The sequence below is a fragment of the Neomonachus schauinslandi genome, chromosome 5, assembly GCF_002201575.2.
Source record: "Neomonachus schauinslandi chromosome 5, ASM220157v2, whole genome shotgun sequence".
NCBI lineage: Eukaryota > Metazoa > Chordata > Mammalia > Carnivora > Phocidae > Neomonachus > Neomonachus schauinslandi.
The window spans coordinates 63,986,558-64,012,067 of NC_058407.1; the positions used below are offsets into that span (position 1 = coordinate 63,986,558).

The window sequence follows — 25,510 nt, forward strand, 5'->3', positions numbered from 1 at the left end:
ATGCCGCTAGTTCGCTACAGGAAGGTGGTCATCCTCGGGTACCGCTCTGTAGGTGAGTCTCCGCCTTGGGGAGAGCACGGACGCACCGCGGCTTTGTGGCCAGAGGAGGCGCGCTGTCGCGGGAACGCGACCCAGAGAGGAATGGTGGCATCGTTAGAACGGGGTTGTAGGACGAGGATTGAAAGGATGGAGGAGGAAAGGCTGGGGTAGTGGTAGTGTGTGGAGGGCTGCAGGAAGTAGGAGCATGTAAGGGTTAATGTGGGCTTGGTTGCAGGAACACCACGGTGGTCCCCAGTGTTAACCTGGGAGGGGTAGGGATGGGGTCAGGCTTTGATGACGGGGGCGCGGTCTGTGTGGGTGGCAAGTCTCAGGTGTCCGGGCGCGGGGCAGACCTGATCCTAGGGGAATCCCGGATCTTCCCGGGGTGGGGTGGGGAAAGGCGGCAGGAAAGGCTTCCTGCGGCGCTACTGAATGCATCCGGTGGCCAGGGTGCAGAGACCCAAGGCGAAAAGAGGGTGAGGGTAGGCTAAGGAAAAACATTGCATGGCACCCACAGGCTAGGGTGCTAATTTGGGGTCCTCTTTAGTCCTGGGCCACAGTCCGAAAGGACAGAGGATGTAAATGTGGATGGATGATTTGGATACAACTACCACTGCTTCCCACAGGGAAGACATCTTTGGCACATCAGTTTGTGGAGGGCGAGTTCCTGGAAGGCTATGATCCTACAGTGGAGAACAGTGAGTAGATTTCTCCCCTAGGGATGGAGCAGGGAGGTCTTTGTTGCCCCACCCAATTCCGTGATCTGGGGTTTTCCTGGTGCCAAGGGGCTGATTTAATTATCCATTAAATCTAATCTCTTCTCTAGCAATCCTGTTCTATTAGTTGAGCTAGAGTGTGGATTTTGCAGGATACTGCGTCCAGGATGGCGTAGACTAGACAATAAGAACCTTGACATTGTCTCTCCAGCTGCCTGGAGTGCTCCCTGGTCCTGGCCCATCTATATATCACCCTTAGAGTTAAGAACGCATTGGGGCACACATTGCTAGCCCTACAGGACACCTCACAGTCAAGTTTTCTTTTCTTTTCAGCTTACAGCAAGATAGTGACTCTTGGCAAAGATGAGTTTCACCTACACCTGGTGGACACAGCAGGGCAGGTACCAGTTTGGGGTAGGGTAATCTAAATGTGGCAGTTCAGTGGTGGGAGATGAAGTCTGGTTGCCTCCGTGGCTCATCTATCTGTAAAGTAGTTTTAAAACAAAAGCATTTTAGCAGCTGGTAGTGTGCAGTGCACATTGGAGCTACGCTGTAAATCCTTGTCGAATAGAAATGACTGGAGTAGGGAGTGCCCCAGGGAGGGTGCCCAGGATGCAACCCACCAACCTTTGCCATCTGAATGTTGTGTATCTAGGTGTTGATGTTTCTGTTTCTTGTCAGGATGAGTACAGCATTCTGCCCTATTCATTCATCATTGGGGTCCATGGTTATGTGCTTGTGTATTCTGTCACCTCTCTGCATAGGTAAGTGACCAAGGTTACGAGTGGGGGACTTGGGAAGATCTGAGGGCTGTCCCTGATTAAGTTTATAGCTCCATTTCTTGTGTTTAAAGCTTCCAAGTCATTGAGAGTCTGTACCAAAAGCTACATGAAGGCCATGGGAAAACTCGGTAAGTGGCCCTGGGAGATAGAGACAGAGTATGGACATGAGGGGATGGAAGAGAGTGGAGGGTCCAAGTGAGGGAGGAGGCCAGGACAAATCCTGTCTGATCTGCTGGGGAGTTGTCCAGCCCTGATGCGAAGGAAGTTGGGTTCCATGCGGAGTGGGAGGGGATCCTGTAGTAACTGCTATTTCTTCACAGGCTGCCGGTGGTGCTAGTGGGAAACAAAGCAGATCTCTCTCCAGACAGGTACGGAGATCTCTGTAGCTCAAGGCAAAGGAAAGTGAGATGGACTAGCAACCAGGCAGGCTCTAGTCCTGGCTCTGCCACTGACTTGAACAAATCATTTCACCTCTTCTCGTTTCTAACTTGAAGGTTAAGGCAAGATAACCCTTCTGTCGCAAAAGCTATAATTTAATATTTCAAGCTCAGTCCTAGGCTTCTGAGTTCTCCTTTATTTTTCTCCTTCCCCAACCCACCTCCCAAACCTTAGAAGCGGGATGGGTCAGAGGAAGTCTAGATTCTGTAATGATTTTGCAGAGAACACGGGACATTGCTATCTTCCATCCTCATGTTCCAAATTTGCTTCTAGGGAGGTCCAGGCAGTTGAAGGGAAGAAGCTGGCAGAGTCCTGGGGTGCGACGTTTATGGAGTCATCTGCTCGAGAGAACCAGGTGCTTGACCTGAAGATTAGGGGCATAATCAGGGTAGCAGTGTTTTTCTTATGGCACTGCTTGGTGGTGAGGATGGTCGGGGAGTGGGGTATACACCTCAGAGCTGGGTCGTATTGGCAATGAACTGACTTTCCCCCCCACCCCGAATCTCTGTCCCTTGCAGCTGACTCGAGGCATCTTCACCAAAGTCATCCAGGAGATTGCCCGGGTAGAGAATTCCTATGGGCAAGAGCGCCGCTGCCGGCTCATGTGAGCCCTCAGGCATTGGGTAGCTGCCTTGATTCTGCCCCTGGCACTTGCCAGGCTCCAGCGGGTGTAGGCCCTTAGGACTTCACGGGTATGGTTGCCAGCTGTGTCCCCGGTCCTCTGGTCACACAGTGTGGTACCCTCATGTTTGCACACTTTTCCAGGCTCTAGTGGCCTGGTTGTCAATGTTTACAATGGGGCAAGGATGTCTCATGGGACTGGCCTCTAGTCCTCTGTTTTTGCTACATGAATTGTTATAACCTGCAGGGTTGGGATATGAGTCCGAAGCATTGTTTATTTAGGACCCTGTCTTCTGTGCAGGTTTTGGGCGTTGGTTGGGTGAGGGGAGCTGGGGATTCCTGAAGTGGAGCTGGCTCCCTAGGGTGACAATGTATATATGCAAATAAACTGAGAAATCTTTTTGTCGCTGGCTTCTCTGTATGTGGGGAGAGCTCAGGGCCAATATCTCCTTTTCCAATGAGTGGTGACTGTGACTTTTAGTGGGGAATAAGGGCTAACTCTTTCCCCCCACTTCATTCCTATTCCTTGCTCCTCACTCATTCAGGAGGACCATTACCCTAAGACTTACTCCTTAGTTTTTCTCACCTTTCTTTTTTTTTTTTTTTTTTTTTTTTTTTTTTTTTAAAGATTTTATTTATTTATTCATGAGAGAGAGAGAGAGAGAGAGAGAGAGGCAGAGGGAGAAGCAGGCTCCCAAGGAGCAGGGAGCCTGATGTGGGACTCGATCCCAGGACCCCGGGATCATGACCTGAGCCGAAGGCAGACGCTTAACCATCTGAGCCACCCAGGAGCCCTTTCTCACCTTTCTTTTCTGCTAGGTTCTCCTACACAGGTACCAGTTGGCTGCCACTCCATCCAAGATTGTGGACGCTCAAGGTCCCCTTAACTACAGAAACACCACCCTCTAGTGGCCAGCTGCTGCATGCTGACCTAGCTTCCCTCCTGGCCTTGGCATTCGCTGGCACTCAGAGAGACGCTAAGGTTTGGGGAGGAAGGAAGCCCCTCATCCTAGTGATGTAATAATTAAGGAGTGTAGAGGCAGGGACTGAAGTGTTGGTGAAGATTTTGGCTTTCTAAGACAGTTGAGTAAAGTAAGAAATAATGCTCCTGGTGTATATCCATCTTTCCACTCCCATGTCCCCAGAGCCTTTCATTAAATCGATGTTCTTTGGTCTTTTCATACCTTGGGTGACCTTTTCACACCCTTCACACCTTTGGAATCGTGCCACTTTTTTAGGTGTCAAAGGGTATTGCTCCCATTTTTTTTTTTTTAAAGATTTTATTTATTTATTTGAGAGAGAGAGAATGAGAGACAGAGAGCACGAGAGGGAAGGGGATCAGAGGGAGAAGCAGACCCCCCGCCGAGCAGGGAGCCCGATGCGGGACTCGATCCCGGGACTCCAGGATCATGACCTGAGCTGAAGGCAGTCGCTTAACCAACTGAGCCACCCAGGCGCCCCTCCCATTTTTTTTTTTTTAAGATTATTTATTTGTTTGAGAGAGAGAGAGCATGCGCATGCATGTGCCTGAGCCTGGGGAAGGGAAGGGCAGAGGGAGAGGGAGAGAGATACTCTCGAGATTCTGGGGGCTCAATCTCATGACCCTGAGATCATGACCTGAGCCAAAATTAAGAGCTGACTGCTCAACAGACTGAGCCACCCAGGCGCCCCTACTTCTACTCTTTCTTCTTAACCTGCCATCTCAGTAAGAGGATGGACATTTCAGCAAGGAAGAATTGGTCCTATCTGCCTCTACTTTTTCTGCTCATCCACCACCCCCATCAGACGTAGGGCCTAATTGGCCTAATACCTCCTCCAAGGACTTATGAGTGTTACTGGAATAGTATCCCTCACAGGGAGAACACAGACTTCTCTTGCCACCTGGGGGAGTCTGAGGTACCCTGTCCATGCACTTAGTTGGGGAGGATGGGCAAAATCTTAGCTGTGATCTTGCTGGCGCCCGACTCTTGGCTAGCTGGGCTTAGAGTTGGGGTCATCGTGTGTCATGCTAGTTTTAGAAAGTTCTGCCAGCTGCTTTTGCATCTCTAATCTAGAATCTAAAAAATAAGGGCTGCTGGAAGGAGCATTCTCCAAAGAGCAATCTCAGTGGTTTAGGATTCTTTTTAGGGTTGTCACCACCCTCTTTCCTTACTTTAAAATTAGGTCCTTTTGCACATCTGACCTGGAATACTCACTATAGGTTGTCTGTTGCCCTGCTGCCATTTCCATGAGGTCTGGGATAGGCTTACAAATGTTTGAAGTTTTCTAAAAGTGTATCAAGCAATCTCAAAGGCCTGATAAAAGTCATGAATAGTAGTCAATGGCTAGATTGGAATACTTTTCCACTTAGCTATGTGACCTTGTATAGTCACTTAACCTGGCTGAGCCTCAGTTTCTCATTTACGAAGTGTAGTTAAACCTTCATAGGGTTGAGTTGAGAATTAAATTGAGGTGATATATGAAATGCTTAGCATAGTCTCTCATACATAATAAACCCTTAAGAAAGAGTGGCTATAGTGTTATTGGAGGTCTTTTTGGTGAAGGTCAGCCTCCCGGCGTCTGGATATAGAGTAGAGAGGGACCTTCCATTTTCCAACTTTTTAAAATTAAAAAGTGTTTATTTATTTTTAAAGATTTTAAGTAATCTCTACGCCCAATGGAGGACTCGAACTTGCAACCCCGAGATAAAGAGAGCGTGCTGTACTGACTGAGCCAGGCAGGTGCCCCCATTTTGCAACTTCTGTCTCAGTTAATTTATTCATTATAGCTGGGACAGGTGTGGGGTCGCTCCTGGACTTTTTTTGCTGAACTAGAACTGCATGGTCAGTGCACGGTATATGATGCCACTGTGTGGCTAGCACAGGATATGCCTAGTTCTGATCCCTCCCATGAACCTGACTGGTTGGTAGGGATTTAGGTTTTCTGCACTGTCCAATATGGAAGCCACATTTCACATAGTTTTAATTTAGTATTAAAATTAAACAAAAAGGTCCTCAGTTGCACCACCTACATTTCGAAGTGCTCAATAGCTACATGTGGCTAAGCCAAATTAGTGTAGCTCTAGTGCATTTCCGTCATTGCCGAAAATTCTATAGGACAACACTGTAAACCCTTTCCCACAAAACCAGCCCTGTACCTGATTTGCCTCTTTCTCCACATCCTCCTTAAAAAAAATTTTTTAATTATATAAATATATATATAATCCTAGGAAAAACATGGCCATTGGTTTGACTCATGGATGTCACTTGATGTGGTTCATTGGGAAATTTTACCTATTTTATTTAGCCTCAATCTCATCATCATAGACTTAATTCCACGTAGTTCATAACGAGGGTGAGAGATAACTAAGAATATATTAAGTGTCTAGCATATAGTTAATTTGTCTCCTTCTGTTCAGCCGTGGTTACAGCTAATGCAGAAAAGGCATTCCAATCCCTTCTCGCCCAGACTTATTGGGGTGTGTGGGGGAATGCCTGCAAGCAGTGTTTTGGGATCTTGTCTAGAGTAACAGCACTCCGGCCAGGTAGCAACAAGGCTCCAAGGTCCATCGCCTCTGTTTACTAGAGAAGGGGACACAGGGCCTGAAGGTCCCGAGAGAAAGACTGGGGGTCGGAGTGGGAGCACCCGGGAAAGGAAGGAAACTCCACATTTATGTTTTGATGGGGGAGGTGTGTGTGGTGATTGTGCGGGCACTGGCTCTTCTTTCCTCAGGAGGGGGTTTGAGAGCCAGAAGGAACGACTAGGGACTCGTCCCGCTTTCCTTCGGGCCCCCGAACGTGGCAAGAACCCACCCATTGCAGCGCCAGGCGCCGTGCCTCACTTTCTCCATTTGCGGACTCCAGTTCCCAGGATGCAGAGCAGCGGCCAATCTCCTGGCTCTTCTTCCATCCCCCTCCCGCGAAAGATTGCCCCTGGCCAAGGCAAGGGGGCAGGTGGTTTCAGGGGCCGAGAACTGCAAGGGAACGGAACTAGAAAGTGGCCGGAGTCCTAGTTTCACCAGCCGGGCGGTGAAGGAGGCAGGTCCAGGGCCGGGGCGCAGAGGAGGGGGGCTTCATTCCCACGTGTCTGCACAGTGGCCGGCCCGGCGCAGTCGGGGTTAACCCGAGGCGGAGGGATCCCGCAGCGTGTGCGTAGAACTGCAGAGTCACAACCTTTCCTCCGAGAGGGCCGTATCCCTCCGCCGCTCCGCTCCAACACAAAATAGGGCCGCGTCTTATCCTTTCTCCGCTTCTAGAGTGGGGTTCCCCAGGCAAAAGGCCCCCCCGGATCTCGCGCCGGAGGCTTCCCGAATCTCCACGACCGCTGCCGAGATCTTGGGCCAGGAAATAGCCCCTTCGCAGGAACCACCCTACCGGCCGAACAGGAGGCGGAGGGGGGGAGGCGGAGCGGCGCCGCGCTGCACTACTTTCCTCTCCGGTTGCAAATGGCTGCCTCGTTCCCCACTTTCCGCTCAGTTTCCTGACCCCCCGGTGCCGGGAGCCGGGGTTGGGCCATGCACCTCTAGGCCCCCCGCGATCACAGCCAGCCGGGGGTCGAAGGGGTGCCGCCGATCAGAGCCGGCCAGGCCGGGGGCGGGGCAGCTCCCGAGGCCAGAGGGGAAGGGAGGCGAGCGCCGGGCCTGGAGCGGCCGGAGGGGAGCGGGCAGAGGGCTCGCACCGCCCGCCCCTTCCTCTTCCTCGCCCACCTACCTTCCTCCCTTCCCCGGGGGTGGGGGGAGCAGAAGGTGGGGGGCTCGAAGCCTCAGAGGGCGAGCGCTGGGGGTCGAGGAGCCCGGCGTTGGGTGTGTGTCAGGTTCAGCCCCGCGGCCCCGCCGGCTCCGCGTCGCCGTAGCTCGCGCGGCCCCGGGGCGCCGGCCCGGGCGGGGAGAGGGGCTCGGCGCTCCAGCGAGGGTCTCACGTTCCATCCGGGCCCGGCGCGGGGCGGTGCGGCATTCCTTCCGGGCTGCTGGGGAGGCGCCTCGACGTTCCATCTGGAGAGCCTCGACGTTCCGCCCGAGCCCGGCGCGGGCGGCCGGGGCGCTGGCCCGGCCCTAGGACTGAGAGGCCGCCCGGCGACGCGGATGCGGAGCCTGCTCGCCCAAGATCAAAGCCACCGGTGCTCTCTTTGTGTCCGCTCGGGATTCGCCGCCCTGGGGCTGTCCATGGAAACCTAAACTGCTGGAACCCGAGGCAGAGAACCCTTCTTTGGCTTCTTGCTTTTTTTGGGGGGGGGAGGAGGGTGTCCACTCCGACCTGGATTTACCGTTCTTGGCCCCCCTAAGCCCCCCCGTGCGGGGGGCGGCTGTGATCGCTCTGGCGGTTGGAGGTCGGGGAGCGGCCCGGGCTCTGGCCATGTTCTCGGATGAGGATTTCTGGATCGCCCTGTGAAGAGGTGAGTGAAGTCTGCCCAGCCAGGGCCCAGAAAGGGTTGGACTGGGGGCATAGCCAGATGGACTATCTTGGCCGGAGCTGGCCTTTAGGTTGGAGAAAGGGGTGCCAGAGCTGAGGAGGGTTCCTTTGGCAGGGTCTGTCAAGGGAACCTGAGCCAGTCGCTGGGGCAGAACTGAGGCCTGGTGTCTGGGGTGTGCCTCTTTAAAGACTGGGGGTTCAGGGAACCACGGGAGTTTGGGAACCTGGCCAGATCGCCTTTCTGCCTGTTTATTTTTGTGTTGGGGGGAAGCTCTGCTAAACTAGGACCCAGGCCCTGATGCCAGCACCAATCCCAGTTGGCTGCTTCTCCTTCAGGGTTCCTTGTGGGCCTTGGGAACAGAACAACTTTGGGAGGGAGGATAGAGTGCCCCTGCCAGGTCAGACTTAATGCCAGGTTGGACTTTAAGGTTGTTCTTGCCCATCCGGGCACCCAGAAGCAGTCTCTGGGAGACTCCAGGAACCCTAGGTCCTTCACCAGGCCTTATTTCACTGTGCAAAGGGGAGAGTGTGTGGAAATTGACTAGTGTGATGAAGGGGGTGGCTAGGGCAAGAAGGAGGCGGGGCTGGGGGCAGCTCTGGCCTTGCTGTTCAACTTTAAACTGCCCCTGCCTGGCAAAGTGACCCCAGCGAGGCCTAGTGCTGTCTTAGCCTGCTTTGCTTCCCCTCCTCTGGGGATGGACATAATCTCTAGGGGATTATAGAGGAGGCCGTTGAGATTTGCTCCCTGCGAATGTGGGCTGCAAAAAATGGCTTTTGTCTCCCTCTTTCTCTGGGCCTGGTGTGGAGAACTGGTTGCCCATAAGTCCCTGGCCAATCCCACAGGCCCCTCCCAGACCTCTCCAACCCTTTTCAATCAGGGAATGTTAACTGGTCCTCTGATCCTGTCCCAAGCCTGCAGAATTGGGTGGCCTGTCCCTCTTTGGAGGAGAAATGACCTGATCAGAGCTGCTGAAGCCTGTGTTTCCAACCCTGGCAGGAGGTGTTGGGGGAAGAAGGGGTGTGTATGTGAGTGTACGAAGGGTGCAGCATGAGCCTCATGCCTCTGGGCCCTGGGCTGGGACAGCCCCTCTCACAGCTGTCATGCTGCCCAGCAGGGATTTGGCTGGTGTGTTTTGCTCCCTCACTCCACCCCCTCCAACATACATAGGCTAGCTCCCTTTGGGCCTGGTCTTGGAAAGGAGAAAATAGGGATTTTGCTCTTGAAAGACTTCTGGGTGGTAACCCTGAGGTGAGAGGTGCTATAGGGGTGGTGGAGTGAGGCTAGCTGTCACCCATCTCTCATCCCTTGCCTCCTCAGGAGCGTCCCTCCTGTTGTCTGGCCCCAAAGAACCTCCTTGGGAGGGACCTCTTCTTGTTAGCTGTGGTTAACCCCAGGATGACCCAGAGACAGTCGGAAGGGTCGACAGGGCCAGTGTTGCCATTTGGATTCTTCCTGGAGGGCCGGCCCAAAATGGGGGTGGGGAGAGGTGTGGTTTGATTCTCAGGCTGGGAACCAGGAAGTCCTGAGTCCTACAGAAGAGCTGTTCACTCAAGGGCCTGTTCAGCCTTTCACCTCTCCAAGCCTCCATTTCCCCTTTGGCTGGGAAAATGGAGTTTAAGCTATTGATCTGGGATGGAGGCGGAGGGGAGAGTGGGTTGAGTTGAATCCATGTCCTCTTCCTTGCTGTTTTGGGCCTTTTAGGCCCAGGACTAAGGGAAGCCAGCACCGTTTTACTCCCTAGATCTGTACTTCTGTGGGATCTCTAGTTCCCTAGAGGAAGCCTAGCTAGGTATTAACGCAATTTAGATCCAGGGAAGAAAAACCCTTGGGGTGTGTGTTTGTGTGTGTGTGTGTGTGGTGTGTGTGTGTGTGTGTGTGTGTGTGTGTGTGTGTGTGGTTTCTGGCTGTGAAAGATGGGACAGGGGGAACCTGTGGTCTTCATTTGTTTTGATCCGTTCAGGGGCCTGGCAACTGGGACTCAGCATTGGGGTGCAGGTGCTAGACTGCAGGGTAGAAAAATGGAGCTCAGGCTTCTTGGAGGTACCCCTAGATTCTTTTTGGTACAGCTTGGAGGACACTCTACTCTTTGCTGCTTGATCTATCTTCCATGGCCCCATGAGTGAGGCTCTGGCTTTGGAGGATGTTGGTACTCTGTCTTCCAAGGCTGGACGAAGGTGGTTTCTGTACCTCCCCGAGCAGTGCCAGCCCCACCAGCTTGAGAGGGCTGTGCTCGGGGGAGGGCAGAGGAATTTGTCCCTCTGGCCTTGTGTGAGGCAGTCCTCCTCCCACCTCCTGTATTATCACTGTTGCTTTTTATTTCTTACTGTTTGTGACTCCTTTGGCCTTAACTGTGAGAGCAGAGCTGGTGGAGGATCTTTAGGGGCATGTAGTGGTAAGGTACAGTAAGGTACACATATTTAGGCAACTTTGAAGTCTCTGGGTGTGGTCAGGCCTTGAATGACTGAATAGGAAAAGGGGCCTGGCTGGGGCCCTGACTTCGAACCCCTGCTTCCCAACAGTGGCTTCTAAGGGCCCCTTGAAGTCCCAGAGCAACTTTTCTGTGGGCTGGCCAGATGACCTTCCTACTTTCCTTTCAGGTGTGGTTGTGTGACAGGTTTGGGAAAGAGATGACCTGGGAGTGGAGGTAACATTGTATCTTTCCCAATGTAGCAGATTCTGATAGTGTGAGGGGAAAAAAAGTGAAACAAAATTTCTTTTCCTGTGACATGTCACAGAAGGTGTGTTGCCAGTCTCTGGAAATGGAGTGTAAGCTCAGGGAAAAAGGACTGATAATTGTGGTTCTTAGGTAATTGATTTACCCATCCTGGGCCCCTTTGAGGGTTCCCCCATCTCATCTGCCCCAGTCACTCAGCCCTAGTGGTCGACCACTGGGGTATTTGGTTTGGGAAGAGACGCTTGTCTTTACTAAGGTTGGTGTGGACCCTCTGGTTAAATAAGAGGAGTGGAAAAGGTGGGAGAGAGAAATTTCTCAAATTTTATTTAGAGACGTTTTAGGGATTTCCCCCTTCCCGTGCCCCCACCCCCAATCCTTAGGAACACTCTGCACTCTTTTCTCTGCTTACACTCCTACCCTTCCCATTAAGAGCAGCTCACAGCTATCCCTTTATTCCCTTCTTCTAAAAGATGTCGTTCTTCTTCCTCACCTCTGTAACTCTTCACTTCTCTCTTTTTTGTACTGTGCTTATTAGTTCTTTCTGGGGTTTAGGAAAATATGCCCAAAGGGTCGGCATACCTTCTTAGGTATAACTTTAGTGTGTTTCATTTGGCTCTGGTATAGGCAGGCATATTGTAGAAGAGGGGACCGTTACCCCCCACCCCCATAGTGTGTGTGGAAACCCTGCTTGACGGAAGAGGAAGGAAGCTACTCTGCTCTGCTGTGTCCTCCCCGGTTTAGAACTCCTCCAAGTGGTAGTGTGCTTCCTGAGACTACAACTCCCAGCATGCCTAGCCTCAAGCCTGGCTACACATGCTCAGTAACTCTTAAGGCCCACTTCTGTTAACTACTAGGGACATCTGAGGAGTAAGGGCAGTTGGCGTTGCTAAGGGCAACGACCTGAGGCCTTCAGGCTGGGTGAGATCCTGAGCTCAGTCACAGCAGGGGTCTGAGCTGGATTTGGATGGGCAGTGGGGGGAAATTGGGGAGTTTCTTCTGTTGTGATTGGGATCTCCTGGTTGAAACCCGTGGAAGTGGGAGAGATCCATCCATAGCTGGGCTTTAGTTTCAGTGATGTATTCTCCATCCTGCAAGACCTCAGACTCTGTCTCTGGGAGAGGGATTTTGACTGGACTCAGACTTCTTGGGTCATGGCTACCCTTGGGTTGGCACTGACATACCTTTAGGATGGTAGCTGACTTGAGATACAAAGAAAAAGGCCAGGGAATTGGGCCCACCAGGAGCCAAGAGCTCAGACATGAGGCAAAGGGTGGTACTAGATATAGATTGGATATGCTTCTAGTTGGATGCTATTGCCCTGGGAACTCTTATGCAGGAGGTAGGAAGGGGGAAAGGGGAGTGGATCCCCTGAGAATCCAGAGTGGGAGAATATGGTATGTGTTTATCTGGGGAAGAAGTAGGCAGTGGGCTAAGGGTTAGGGAGAAAGACTTCCCTTGTTATTAGAACAGGAGTTTGTAGGTATGGTTTTTCTCAGTTTTCTGTAAAGTCTAGTTAGGAATAGCTGTTTTCCTTCTAGGATTCTGGGAAAAGTGTTTAGTTGAGGAAACTTACTAGACATATAGATCTTTCTTTTTGGCTCCCGACAGGTCTCCCCGAGAGGGCCCTGCCCAGTCGGAGAGAGGGATGGACAGCCAGAAGCCGCCTGGTGAGGATAAAGATTCAGAACCGGCAGGTGAGTAGGGCAAATTCTGGGTTTGCTGGCAGCCTTCTGCCCTTCCTAGGCAACCTTAGGTTTCGGGCCCTGACACAAGGACAGGAGCTAAGTCTGCCTAATAAACAGGTAATTGAAGGACTTTGTTCTTTGGCACAAAAGGCAAATTGCCATCACTGTGATCTACCAAGGGTTTTGGGTAATCTCATGGGTCTGATGAGTGGACTAGTATCATATAGAGGATGATGGCTGATGTATGCTTCTCTGTCTGTTCATTCAGCTGATGGACCTGCAGCCTCTGAGGAGTCAGGCACCACTGAGCCAGACCTTCCCAACCCACATGTGGGGGAGGTCTCTCTGCCCAGTTCTGGAGGTCCTAGGCTTCAGGAGCCTCCCCAGGACTGCAGGTAACTAGTTTGGGGAAGTGAGGATATAAAGGCATACAGAGGTTTGATTTGAGAGTCTCAGCTTTCAAGGAGGAAGATTTAGGAAGCTGAGCGTTTGGGAATCATAGGCATGCCAAATCATGGGGATGTTAGGGTTGCCTTTGGGCCGGGGCCCGGCATGGTGCTGATGCTTGTATGTCCACAGTGGGGGTCCAGTGCGGCGTTGTGCTCTCTGTAACTGCGGGGAGCCCAGTCTACATGGGCAGCGGGAACTACGGCGCTTTGAGTTGCCATTTGACTGGCCCCAGTGTCCAGTGGTGTCCCCTGGGGGGAGCCCAGGGCCCAACGAGGCAGCGCTGCCCAGTGAGGACCTGTCACAGATTGGCTTCCCCGAGGGCCTGACACCCGCCCACCTAGGAGAACCCGGAGGTAAGTGAGGGGAGGTGGGGTGGCTGACTTGGGCAGGAAGGGGGGGATGGGCTGAGCGGTCCTGAGCCAGTGGTTACTGGTTTGCTAACTCTGTCCTTTCTCTTTACCCCTCTCCATCGTGAAGGGTCCTGCTGGGCTCACCACTGGTGCGCTGTGTGGTCGGCGGGCGTGTGGGGGCAGGAGGGCCCAGAGCTATGTGGTGTGGACAAGGCCATCTTCTCAGGAATCTCACAGGTGGGGCTGGGGCCGTGGGGCCGCCAGGCAGAGGGCAGAGCAGGCCGGGCTGGCAGGCTTCTGAGAGGCTAGGCTGAGCAGGGCAGCGGGGAGACAGGCAGGGCTGGTGGCTGACTGGTTGCTCGGGAGAGAGTGGCGGGCACTGACACTTTGTCTGCACCCTGGCAGCGCTGCTCCCACTGCACCCGGCTCGGTGCCTCCATCCCTTGCCGCTCCCCCGGATGTGCGCGGCTTTACCACTTCCCCTGCGCGACTGCCAGCGGTTCCTTCCTATCCATGAAAACACTGCAGCTGCTATGCCCGGAGCACAGTGAGGGGGCTGCACATCTGGGTAAGAAGTCCTGCCCTCTGGCCCTAGGGCAGATGAGGGGCCAGGTGTGCCCCCGGGGCTTTGCGCTCTGCACAGCGCCGTCTGTGTGCCCCATGGAAATAGGGGCGAACCTGGGAGCACGGGGACTTCTTGCCTGTCCCGCTTACCGTGGCGTCCGCAGTGCCTAGAAGAGTGCCTGGCGTGTATTAGGCAGATACTCGACTCTTTGTTGCTTGTTCATTCTGTGTCCTCTGGAATGCCTGTTATGTGGAGAGCGCTGTGCTGAGTCCTACAGGGAATCCATAGCTGACCCGCGTCCTCTGTCTCTTCCCGCTGTAGAGGAGGCTCGTTGTGCGGTATGTGAGGGGCCCGGGGAATTGTGTGACCTGTTCTTCTGCACCAGTTGCGGGCATCACTATCACGGGGCCTGCCTGGACACCGCTCTTACCGCCCGCAAGCGTGCTGGCTGGCAGTGCCCAGAATGCAAAGTGTGCCAAGCCTGCAGGTAAGAAGAGGGGGGCAGGAGAGAAGCCTTAGGTGAAGTGAAGCAGGGCTTAGGGTTGAAAATGAGGGGAGGAAGGACCCTGTTACGTGCCCCATGTCCCTGCAGGAAACCTGGGAATGACTCTAAGATGTTGGTCTGTGAGACATGTGACAAAGGATACCATACCTTCTGCCTAAAACCACCAATGGAGGAACTGCCCGCTCACTCTTGGAAGTGCAAGGTGAAGATCCCCCGATTCGGCCTTCCTCTCCCTAATTCTGCCCTCCTGCAACCTCTTGTTTCTCTGTGGTGCGGAGTCCTGCGCTCTCTTCCAGGCTGCTCTCTGACCAGTGCCTCTTTTTGCCCGCTTCCTTCCCCTAGGCATGCCGGGTATGCCGAGCCTGTGGGGCAGGCTCAGCAGAGCTGAATCCCAACTCTGAGTGGTTTGAAAACTACTCTCTCTGTCACCGCTGTCACAAAGCCCAGGGAGGACAGCTCGTCAGTTCTGTTGCTGAGCAGCATCCCCCTGTCTGTAGCAGGTAAGTAGTGTGGACTGGAAGAGATAGGGATGGGGGGTTTGGAAGTACTGAGACCCGCAGGGGACATGTGAAAGCAAGTTGACTTTGAGAGGAGAGCCCCAAGGTGGGCAGTATGATCCGTAGTATTCCTGCCCTGCCCCGCCCCAGTGTGCTCTCTAGGAGTTGATAGAGGACGAGAGCCACGGTGCCTGCTCCCCTGTACCCTCTGCAGGTTCTCACCCCCAGAGCCTGGCGATACCCCCACTGATGAGCCCGAAGCTCTGTACGTTGCATGCCAAGGGCAGCCAAAGGGTGGGCACGTGACCTCTATGCAACCCAAGGAACCGGGGCCCCTGCAATGTGAAGCCAAACCACTAGGTGAGTGGGGTTTGAGGGTCCCTGAAAATAATTCTTGTCTGTTCTGTGTCAAGGGACAGTGTCTGTTTCGCCTACTCTATGAAGTAGAGCTGGGCTAGGTGGGAGCATAGTGTCTTATGTCTGCAGGGAGAGCAGGGGCCCAACTTGAGCCCCGGTTGGAGGTCCCCCTAAATGAGGAGATGCCACTGCTGCCTCCACCTGAGGAGTCGCCCCTGTCCCCACCACCTGAGGAATCGCCCACATCCCCACCACCTGAGGCATCGCGCCTGTCCCCGCCACCGGAGGAATCACCCCTCTCTCCACCGCCTGAGGAGTCTCCTCTGTCTCCTCCACCTGAGTCATCACCTTTTTCTCCACTGGAGGAGTCACCATTCTCTCCACCACAGGAGTCACCCCCATCTCCCCCACTTGAGACACCCCTCTCTCCACCGCCTGAAGTGTCACCCCTATCCCCACCTTTTGAAGAGTCTCCCCTTTCCCCCCCACCTGAGGAGTTGCCCACTTCCCCACCACCCGAAGCATCTCGCCTGTCTCCACCACCTGAGGAGTCACCGATGTCTCCTCCACCCGAAGAGTCACCTACGTCTCCACCACCTGAGGCATCCCGTCTGTTCCCACCATTTGAAGAATCGCCCCTGTCCCCTCCACCAGAGGAGTCTCCCCTCTCCCCACCACCTGAGGCATCACGTCTGTCCCCACCACCTGAGGACTCGCCCATGTCCCCACCACCTGAAGACTCACCTATGTCCCCCCCGCCCGAGGTATCACGCCTGTCCCCCCTGCCTGAGGTGTCACGCCTGTCCCCACCGCCTGAGGAATCTCCCCTGTCCCCACCGCCTGAGGAATCTCCCACGTCCCCACCACCTGAGGCTTCACGCCTTTTCCCACCACCTGAGGACTCACCCACTTCCCCGCCACCTGAAGACTCACCTGCTTCTCCACCACCGGAGGACTTACTTGTGACCCTACCGCTAGAGGAGTCATCCCTGTTGCCACTGCCTGAGGAGCCACGTCTCAGCCCCCGGCCTGAGGAGCTGTGCCTGTCCCCTCGGCCTGAAGAGCCGCGCCTGTCCCCTCGGCCTGAGGAGCCGCGCCTGTCCCCTCGGCCTGAGGAGCCGCATCTGTCCCCTGCACTTGAGGAACCATGCCTGTCCCCCGCACCTGAGGAGCTGCGTCTATCCCCTTGGCTTGAGGAGCCGCGTCTGTCCCCCCGGCCTGAGAAGCCATGCCTGTCCCCTGCCCCTGAGGAGCTGCACCTGTCCCCTGGACCTGAGGAGCCCTGTCTGTCCCCCCGGCCTGAGGAGCCGCGCCTGTCCCCCCGGCCTGAGGAGCCGTGCCTGTCCCCTCGACCTGAGGAACCGCGCCTGTCCCCTCGACCTGAAGAGCCCCCTGAGGAGCCAGGCCTATGCCCTGCACCTGAGGAATTGCCCTTGTTCCTCCCACCTGGGGAGCCACCTCTATCTCCCTTGCTTGGAGAGCCGGCCCTGTCTGAGCCTGGGGGACCACCTCTGTCCCCTCTACCTGAGGAGTTGCCGTTGTCGCCATCCGGGGAGCCATCCTTGTCACCTCAGCTGATGCCACCAGGTAAGGGGATGTTAATACCCTCTTATCTGGGACAGTCTTAATCCTTTATGGCACATCTAATCTAAGAGCCTCCCTTTTTCTCTCTCTCTCCAGATCCTCTTCCTCCTCCACTCTCACCCATTATCACGGCTGTGGCCCCGCCGGCTCTGTCTCCTTTGGGGGAGTTAGAGTACCCCTTTGGTGCCAAAGGGGACAGTGACCCTGAGTCGCCGTTGGCTGCCCCCATCCTTGAGACGCCCATCAGCCCTCCACCAGAAGCTAACTGCACTGACCCTGAGCCTGTACCCCCTATGATCCTCCCCCCATCTCCAGGCTCCCCAATGGGACCAGCCTCTCCCATCCTGATGGAGCCCCTTCCCTCTCGGTGTTCTCCACTCCTCCAGCATTCCCTGCCTCCCCAAAACTCCCCTCCTTCCCAGTGCTCTCTTCCTGCTCTGCCACTGTCCATTCCCTCCCCGCTGAGTCCCATGGAGAAGGCAGTGGAGGTCTCAGATGAGGCTGAGCCGCATGAGATGGAGACTGAGAAAGCCCCAGAACCTGAGTGTCCAGCCTTGGAACCCAGCCCTACTAGTCCTCTCCCCTCCCCCATGGGGAACCTTTCCTGCCCTGCACCCAGCCCTGCGCCAGCTCTGGATGACTTCTCTGGTCTGGGGGAAGACACAGCCCCTCTGGATGGGACTGACACTCCTGGTTCACAGGCAGAGGCTGGACAGACCCCTGGCAGTTTGGCTGGTGAACTTAAGGGTTCCCCTGTGCTCCTGGACCCCGAGGAGCTGGCCCCTGTGACCCCTATGGAGGTCTATGGCCCAGAAGGCAAGCAGGCAGGGCAGGGTTCACCCTGTGAAGAGCAAGAGGGGCTACGTGTACCAGTGGCCCCTACCCCACCCGCTCTCATCAAATCCGACATCGTTAATGAGATCTCTAATCTGAGCCAGGGCGATGCCAGTGCCAGTTTTCCTGGCTCAGAGCCCCTGCTAGGCTCTCCCGACCCCGAGGGGGGCGGCTCCTTGTCCATGGAGCTGGGGGTATCTACAGACGTTAGTCCAGCCCGAGATGAGGGCTCCCTGCGGCTCTGTACTGACTCGCTGCCAGAGACTGACGACTCGCTACTGTGTGATGCTGGGACAGCTATTGGCGGAGGCAAAACCGAGGGGGACAAGGGGAGGCGGCGCAGCTCCCCAGCTCGTTCCCGCATCAAACAGGTGAGAGGCTATCCGGCCACTGGTTGTGGTCAACGTGATGCCACTGTCAGGGGTGTAGTCCTGTGTCCCTGATAGCTTCCCACCTGGCTTATTGAATCCTAGCCTCTCAGAGATCCTTCGGTTCATCCTCTTACTTCTCTAAGGGGAACACTGATGCATAGAGGGGGAAGTGAATTGCCCGGGTTCGTGGTTACTCAGTAGGAGAGCAAGGACTAGAAATTCAGGTCTCTCTAGCCAGCGTGTGCCACGGTGGCCACTCTTTCTCCTTGGGACAGGGGAATGGTTTGAGCGGGAGCTACCTACCTGTTGCTGTCTGAGAGCTTGGCTTTTGCCCTGCCCTGACTGGGACTCCTGGGCCTTACTCCCTCTCATGCTCTGTCCATTCGTTTCTTCTCTCCCCGCCCCCAAGCTCACGGGCCCGGCACACTGCAGGATCACAAGCTCCCGACTTGCCGCTGTAACCATCCTCTTCCCTCACTCAGGGTCGCAGTAGTAGTTTCCCAGGAAGACGCCGGCCACGTGGAGGAGCACATGGAGGACGTGGGAGAGGACGGGCCCGGCTAAAATCCACTACTTCTTCCATTGAGACTCTGGTAGTAAGGAGAGGCTTCCCATTTCCCAAACATGCTTCAGCTGGCCCCTTCAAGATTAAGCACCCTTTAAATCCTGCCAGTCCCCTGCACGCTCACCTACCCGCCTGCTAGCCTAGGGCCTGTCCAGCTATGTCTGTGCTCCTTCTGTCCACCTGGCCCCCAGGCTTCTCTGAAATCTCTGCTGTCGGGCTGAGGCCCGGTTTGGGAGCTGGGGTGTTCTTCTGCTTCTTAGTGCTGGCTCCTGGCCTTCATCCTAGCCAGGGGTTCACGCCTCCTTCCCCCAACACCAAAGAGGAAAGCAGCTTAGCGGGGGCAGATTTAGCTGCCTCACTTGCCACAACTCTCTGCCTGTAAGGTTGCTGATATCGATAGCTCCCCCAGCAAAGAGGAAGAAGATGACGATGACGACACCATGCAAAATACTGTGGTTCTCTTCTCCAACACAGACAAGTTTGTCCTCATGCAGGTACCATACTTGACCAGGGTAGTCCCGTCCTCAGCACCGAGACCCAGCAGACCCAACATTGGGTGTGTGTATTTTGGTGGGAGGGTAAATGAGGAAAACCAAACCAAGGACTTATTTCTGGGGATATCCAGCTATGAGAAAAGAGTGAATCAGGATCATGTTGCTCATTTGTTTGTCCGTCCATCAGATTTCTCTTTAGCGTCTCCTCTGAGCTTGGCACTGAGCTAGGAGCAAGGGGTATAGCAGTGAAAAAAGCAAGGCATGATCTCTGCCCTATTGAAGGTTATGGCCTAGGGAAGTTAATGTACGTTTTCACCTGAATAATCTCAAAGCTGTTAGACTTCTGTCAGATATGCTACTCTCTCATCCTGACCAGTCTTTATCTTTCTTATCTTCCTTTTACTTCTCCTTCCTTCTACTTGTGTCAGGATGTACCAATTCAGATTCCCTGGTCATGGTCAGATGAGCAAGGCATGAACAGGCCCACGATGGCTAAGTGTCCTAATGATGGGGGGTGGGTTTTTGGTTCCCTGATTCCCTCCTTTCAGATTAGTGTTGTAGTTGGTCACTGAGACTGAGTGAGATGAGGAGACCAGGTTGGACATTTGGGTTTCTGTGTGTTTCTCTAGGACATGTGTGTGGTATGTGGCAGCTTTGGCCGGGGGGCAGAGGGCCACCTCCTTGCCTGTTCCCAGTGTTCTCAGTGCTATCACCCTTACTGTGTCAACAGCAAGGTGAGTTCAAGGCCCAAGAGTCCTGGGCTAGGGAATGGGGTCAGTTATTTCTTATCTTAGGCCCCAGTTCTGGTCACACTACGTTTTTTTGTTTTGTTTTTTGTTTTTTTTGTTTTTTAAGATTTTATTTATTTGCTAGAGAGAGAGAAAAAGCACAAGCAGGGGAAGCAGCAGGCAGAGGGCAAGTGGGTTTCCCACGGAGCAGGGAGCCCGATGCGGGACTCGATCCCAGGGCCCTGGGATCATGACCCAAGCTGAAGGCAGACGCTTAACTGACTGAGCCACCCAGGCGTCCCATGTTTGTTTTAATTTAAAAAATTTGAGTGTAGTTGACACCTGGTCACACTACTTAAAGTGGCAGTTGGTCCTGGAAGTTCTTTATCAGCCACTAGTGGTTATCAAACTCACCTTGGGGCAAAGTACTCTGGAAATCGTGGTGGTCTTTATTATGTTTCTTGGTGGTAGACCATGATTTACTGGTATAATTTAATCTGTTGTATAAGCTGTGAGAGCTTTACTAATAGAAGACATGATATGGCTTGGAGATAAAGTATAAAATCAAAATTATAAGCACATGTCTACAAGGTGAAAGCACTGTTTTTGACCCAATTATGATAATTTGTTTTGGGGTTTTCATTAATGTTGATTTAGAACTTGCTGACTGCAAACGTTCATTAATTTTTAACAGTAGCGGGTTCTAAATGTTCAAGAAAAATTGGGGGAAATACAACCTAATTCTACCCACAGTCTTTCTGGGGACTGGGCTAGTGAAAGATTATAATGAGGCAGTGGCTGGGTGAGGCTGTTCTCTGATCGGTGGAGATCCCTGGGAGCCTAAGTTTAGAACCACTGCTTTTGGGGATGAGGGTGCTCTGCGTGGCCTTCCTGTGCTCAGATGGGCACCGAGGTCCTCCAGCCCTACCCATGGTAAGTCCCGCCCTCCCCTAAGAGATCTTCCCTCTCTTGTACTTCATACCCTGAGGCATTGCCATCTTCTATACCAGATCACCAAGGTGATGCTGCTAAAGGGCTGGCGTTGCGTGGAGTGCATTGTGTGTGAGGTGTGTGGCCAAGCCTCGGACCCCTCACGCCTGCTGCTGTGTGATGACTGTGACATTAGCTACCACACATACTGCCTGGACCCGCCACTGCTCACCGTGCCCAAGGGTGGCTGGAAGTGCAAGTGGTAAGGAGACCCAGGCTCCTGAGGGGCCTGGGCCAGACATGTTGGAGGGATGTGATGTTGCTAACATGACAGAGGCTGGGTTTAGAAGGCCGGGCCGGTCGCTTGCTTCTCAGTGTGAAGGTGTCTCTGGTTGCCTTGGGTAGGTTTAGGTGCTGAAGGTCTGTTTTTCTGCTCCCACCAGGTGTGTGTCTTGTATGCAGTGTGGGGCCGCCTCCCCTGGCTTCCACTGTGAATGGCAGAATAGTTACACACACTGCGGGCCCTGCGCCAGCCTGGTGACCTGCCCTATCTGTCATGCCCCGTATGTGGAGGAAGACCTACTAATCCAGTGCCGCCACTGTGAACGGTGAGGGCGCCCCTCCGTCCTTGTGTAGGCCTTTTCCCTGTTCTCATCCTTGCACTGTCTGGGTTTATCTCTTCCTGCCTCCCTTCTTCCAGGTGGATGCATGCTGGCTGCGAGAGCCTCTTCACGGAGGATGATGTGGAACAGGCGGCTGACGAGGGCTTTGACTGTGTCTCCTGCCAGCCCTACGTGGTAAAGCCTGCTGGTGAGTCCCAGGTGCTGGGGAGACGGGAGAGGGGCAGGGGTGCCTTGCTTTGGGACAGGGCCTCAAGTGGCCTTGGCTTGCTTATCTCTTCCATAGCGCCTGTGGCCCCTCCAGAGTTGGTGCCTATGAAGGTGAAAGAGCCAGGTGAGTCACAGAAATCCCAAATGCCAAGGCCAGAGGAGACTTAGACACTGTCTAGTCCAGCTCCAACACCCCAACTTCATCTCCTCATTTTCAGAGGAGGAAACTAAGATCCTCGGAGGTTGAGTGGCCTGCCCAAGGTCATCCCAGTAGATTAGTGGTATATTTGGGACGAGAACCAAGGCCTCCATTTTCCCAGGCAGAGTTCATTTCACTAGGCAACATGGCCTTCGCACTGCCAGAATCTCACCTCCAGAGAGCGCAGAGCACAACTTTTTCTTCTCAGTGAAGGAGGCTGGGGCCACCTCCTCCTCCAGCATGATGTGGACACTGGTCCTGGCGTCTGGGGCACCGTATGCTGGCCATGGGCAGGCCCAGGCAGCTAGAGAATGTATTTGGCGAACTAGTGTTAGTCATGAGCAAAGTCAGGCTTCTGTAGTAGCCGTCTCTGTGAACCCCTCTGGGTCACTGATGGAGAACTCGGGCCTCAGCTGGCACCCGTCGGTGGCCTGTCCTCCCCAGCCCTCATACCCCAGTGTTCGCTTTGGTCTGTCTTTTGCTGCTTTTGTCCCAGCTGGGGACTTAGGCTGGAACTGGAGTTCTGGTTTCTCTGGGGCCTCCATCCAGGGGTTACACACTCTTCCCCTTTGTGCAGAGCCTCAGTACTTTCGCTTCGAGGGCGTGTGGCTTACCGAAACGGGCATGGCCGTGCTGCGTACCCTGACCATGTCACCCCTGCACAAGCGGCGTCAGCGGCGAGCACGGCTTGGCCTCCCGGGCGAGGCAGGGCTGGAGGGTTCTGAGCCCTCAGATGCCCTTGGCCCTGATGACAAGAAGGATGGGGACCTGGACCCTGATGAGCTGCTCAAGGGTGAAGGTCAGGCTGGGGAACCTCAGGGAGTGCCCAAGGAATGGGAAGGTGCCTGGGATAGTGGGGTGTTGGGGGGGGCAGCATTGCCGCTCCCGGTCCCCCCAAGCCACTGTTGGTCTTGCCAGATGGCTCTGTGGCGAGGCACCGGGCTCTCTGTTCTTGGATGGTAGGATGACAAGGTTAAAAGGGTCCGTGCCTCTGATCTTCCTCTGTCTCTCTCTCTCTCTCTCTCTCGTTCCCATCCACAGGTGGCGTGGAGCACATGGAATGCGAAATGAAACTGGAGGGCCCCGTCAGCCCTGATGTGGAGCCTGGCAGAGAGGAGACCGAGGAAAGCAAGAAACGCAAACGCAAACCCTATCGGCCTGGTGAGGCCCGGGGATGGGGAGGTGCGTGGTGAGAGGTAGCTCACCAGGTCCCCAGCAGCTTCTCAGTCTCCGCTCTGCCTCCTCACAGGCATCGGTGGTTTCATGGTGCGACAGCGGAAATCCCACACACGTGTGAAAAAGGGGCCTGCTGCACAGACGGAGGTGTTGAGTGGGGATGGGCAGCCCGACGAGGGTGAGACGGGTGAGGGCTCCAGTGGGGCCTGGGAGAAGGTGGGGATCACAGGAACTCTGGGGCACTGCCAGGGAGGCCCGGGAGGTGAGGGCTCACTCCTAGGGCCAAGAGGGTGGTGGGCCCAACTGGCGTTGGGGAGAATAGGCAGAAAGCATCCCTCAGCCGAGTTAGGAGCAGCATGCCTGGGAGGGGCTGACACCTCCCCTTCGGTTCCCAGTGATGCCTGCAGACCTGCCTGTTGAGGGCCCCGTGGACCAGAGCTTAGCTGATGGGGATGAGAAGAAGAAGCAGCAGCGGCGAGGGCGCAAGAAGAGCAAACTGGAAGACATGTTCCCTGCTTATCTGCAGGTGGGTCTTAGGCTCTGTGGGGTGAGGGGAGTGCCTGTCCTGCAGACCATGAAGAAGCTTGTTTCTCTTACTTCTCCTGCAGGAAGCCTTCTTTGGGAAGGAGCTGCTGGACCTGAGCCGGAAGGCCCTTTTTGCAGTTGGGGTGGGCCGGCCAAGTTTTGGACTAGGAACCCCCAAAGCCAAGGGGGATGGAGGCTCAGATAGGAAGGAGCTCCCCAGCTCACAGAAAGGTCAGTCATTTCGGGGTGAGGTGGTCTGAAGGGATCCAACTTCCCTGTGGTTAGGAGCTGGTGAGGGAATTTGGTAGGGAATGGGCTCGTCTCCCGGAATTGAGGGTGGGCCACGGCCCCAGCCTGTGGAGCTGGGGACCCATTCTGGGCACCAAGTGTCGGGCATCTCTGACTGGAGTGGGGACTATTGCTCACAGGAGATGATTGTCCAGATGTTGCAGATGAAGAATCCCGTGGCCCCGAGGGCAAGGCTGATACACCAGGTAAGAGCTGCTGGGAGGACTGTGTCCTATCTTGGATTGGCCTCTGTCAACATGTTTTACCCCCGAGGACCATCTGGGCTGGAGGCTGGAGACTGTGTCATGCCCCCTGTGGTTCAGGGTGGCCAGGCTGGTGCCTCTACACTGTCCTTGGCTGATGGGTTTCTCCTGGCAATTGCAGGACCTGAAGATGGTGGCGTCAAGGCATCCCCAGTGCCCAGTGACCCTGAGAAGCCAGGCACTCCGGGTGAAGGGATGCTTAGCTCTGACTTAGATAGGATTCCCACCGAAGGTGAGGCTGTGGCCCACACTCTTCGTGTGTGGGGGTCCTCTGTGGGAGAAGGACAAGGTCCTACCTGTGGGACTGCCATCTGCACAACTTCTTTGCTGGGGAGTCCTGGCCACCTTCCCTGACCGTGGCCATTTGTAGCCCTGTGGTGTCCCCTCAAATTCCCGGTCTTCCTCAGCGTCATCCTTCATCAATCCCCCCCCACAGAACTGCCCAAGATGGAATCCAAAGACCTGCAGCAGCTCTTCAAGGATGTTCTGGGTTCTGAACGAGAGCAGCACCTGGGTTGCGGGACCCCTGGCCCTGATGGCAGCCGGACACCGCTGCAGAGGCCCCTTCTTCAAGGTGATGTGGATGGGAGTGGTGTGAAGACTGGGTGGCCAGGTTTGGCCAAGCTGGCCCCAGGATGGGCCTCTTGCTCCCTGTCTCTGATCCTGTGCCTCTTGTATCTTGTAGGTGGACTCCCTTTGGGCAATCTCCCTTCCAGCAGCCCAATGGACTCCTACCCGGGCCTCTGCCAGTCCCCGTTCCTGGATTCTAGGTTGGTATCTGTGCTTAACCCTTGTGGGCAGTCCCTGACTCCTGGGTGCTGCTGTAACAACACTTCCCTCTGCTCCTTAGTTAGTGACCCTCCTTGTGGGGGCAGGGCAGGCCTGGGGGCTCTAGGCAGTTTGTCTGGGGGTGGGGCTTGGCATCCCTGCCCTCTGTGACTCTCTGCCCCTGCGCCCCAGGGAGCGCGGGGGCTTCTTTAGCCCAGAACCCGGTGAGCCAGACAGCCCCTGGACAGGCTCAGGGGGCACCACGCCCTCCACCCCCACCACCCCCACCACGGAGGGTGAGGGCGACGGGCTCTCCTATAACCAGCGGAGCCTTCAGCGCTGGGAGAAGGATGAGGAGTTGGGCCAGCTCTCCACCATCTCGCCTGTGCTCTATGCCAACATTAACTTTCCTAATCTCAAGCAAGATTACCCAGGTACCCATGGGATGGGGGCAAGGGAAACAACCTGGTGATGTGGTGGGCACAAGGGTCACCTTCCAAGTCTCCTCTAACGAAATACTTCTTCTGCCTCCAGACTGGTCTAGCCGTTGCAAACAAATCATGAAGCTCTGGAGAAAAGTTCCAGCTGCTGACAAAGCCCCCTACCTGGTGAGACAGAAGGGAGCCTGGGTCAGGGTGGGAACTGGGGCTCGGGGGTGTCTTTGGGAAATTCACCTCAGTTCTTTCCATTCCCCACTCCCAAAGCAACTGGGCCAGAAGGGATCCGCTTCTGGGTAGGGAGTGAGTGATGTGAGGGATGGGACTGGGCATGAAACTGAGCCGTAGTAGGCCTAAGGCTGTGTCTTGTATCCCTCAGCAAAAGGCCAAAGATAACCGCGCAGCTCACCGCATCAACAAGGTGCAAAAGGTGAGTGGGGGCCAGGCTGGG

General features: G+C 54.9%; 2 protein-coding genes across 2 annotated transcripts in view; both read left to right on the plus strand.

Moving 5' to 3' along the window:
• RHEBL1 (RHEB like 1) lies at positions 1-2,583 on the plus strand. Its single transcript, XM_021704906.1, has 8 exons — positions 1-52; positions 666-737; positions 1,089-1,156; positions 1,437-1,519; positions 1,609-1,665; positions 1,858-1,905; positions 2,249-2,330; positions 2,494-2,583. Exons 1-8 carry the CDS (start codon positions 1-3, stop codon positions 2,581-2,583), a joined length of 552 nt encoding a protein of 183 aa, XP_021560581.1.
• A 5,272-nt stretch (positions 2,584-7,855) lies between these two features.
• KMT2D (lysine methyltransferase 2D) overlaps positions 7,856-25,510 on the plus strand; it is a 37,004-nt gene continuing 19,349 nt past the window's right edge. Inside the window, exons 1-31 of the mRNA XM_044915429.1 lie at positions 7,856-7,966; positions 12,267-12,352; positions 12,612-12,738; positions 12,923-13,146; positions 13,271-13,380; positions 13,549-13,711; positions 14,030-14,195; positions 14,301-14,415; positions 14,556-14,713; positions 14,925-15,070; positions 15,197-16,654; positions 16,748-17,856; positions 18,339-18,452; positions 18,805-18,915; positions 19,545-19,649; positions 20,654-20,835; positions 21,017-21,181; positions 21,274-21,383; positions 21,480-21,527; positions 22,180-22,401; positions 22,644-22,763; positions 22,852-22,956; positions 23,174-23,304; positions 23,387-23,534; positions 23,732-23,797; positions 23,976-24,086; positions 24,291-24,428; positions 24,540-24,624; positions 24,815-25,056; positions 25,157-25,230; positions 25,439-25,489. Coding sequence (XP_044771364.1) covers positions 12,304-12,352; positions 12,612-12,738; positions 12,923-13,146; positions 13,271-13,380; positions 13,549-13,711; positions 14,030-14,195; positions 14,301-14,415; positions 14,556-14,713; positions 14,925-15,070; positions 15,197-16,654; positions 16,748-17,856; positions 18,339-18,452; positions 18,805-18,915; positions 19,545-19,649; positions 20,654-20,835; positions 21,017-21,181; positions 21,274-21,383; positions 21,480-21,527; positions 22,180-22,401; positions 22,644-22,763; positions 22,852-22,956; positions 23,174-23,304; positions 23,387-23,534; positions 23,732-23,797; positions 23,976-24,086; positions 24,291-24,428; positions 24,540-24,624; positions 24,815-25,056; positions 25,157-25,230; positions 25,439-25,489 — 6,153 coding nt within the window. The 5' untranslated portion in view covers positions 7,856-7,966; positions 12,267-12,303. The remainder of the gene's footprint in view (positions 7,967-12,266; positions 12,353-12,611; positions 12,739-12,922; positions 13,147-13,270; positions 13,381-13,548; positions 13,712-14,029; positions 14,196-14,300; positions 14,416-14,555; positions 14,714-14,924; positions 15,071-15,196; positions 16,655-16,747; positions 17,857-18,338; positions 18,453-18,804; positions 18,916-19,544; positions 19,650-20,653; positions 20,836-21,016; positions 21,182-21,273; positions 21,384-21,479; positions 21,528-22,179; positions 22,402-22,643; positions 22,764-22,851; positions 22,957-23,173; positions 23,305-23,386; positions 23,535-23,731; positions 23,798-23,975; positions 24,087-24,290; positions 24,429-24,539; positions 24,625-24,814; positions 25,057-25,156; positions 25,231-25,438; positions 25,490-25,510) is intronic.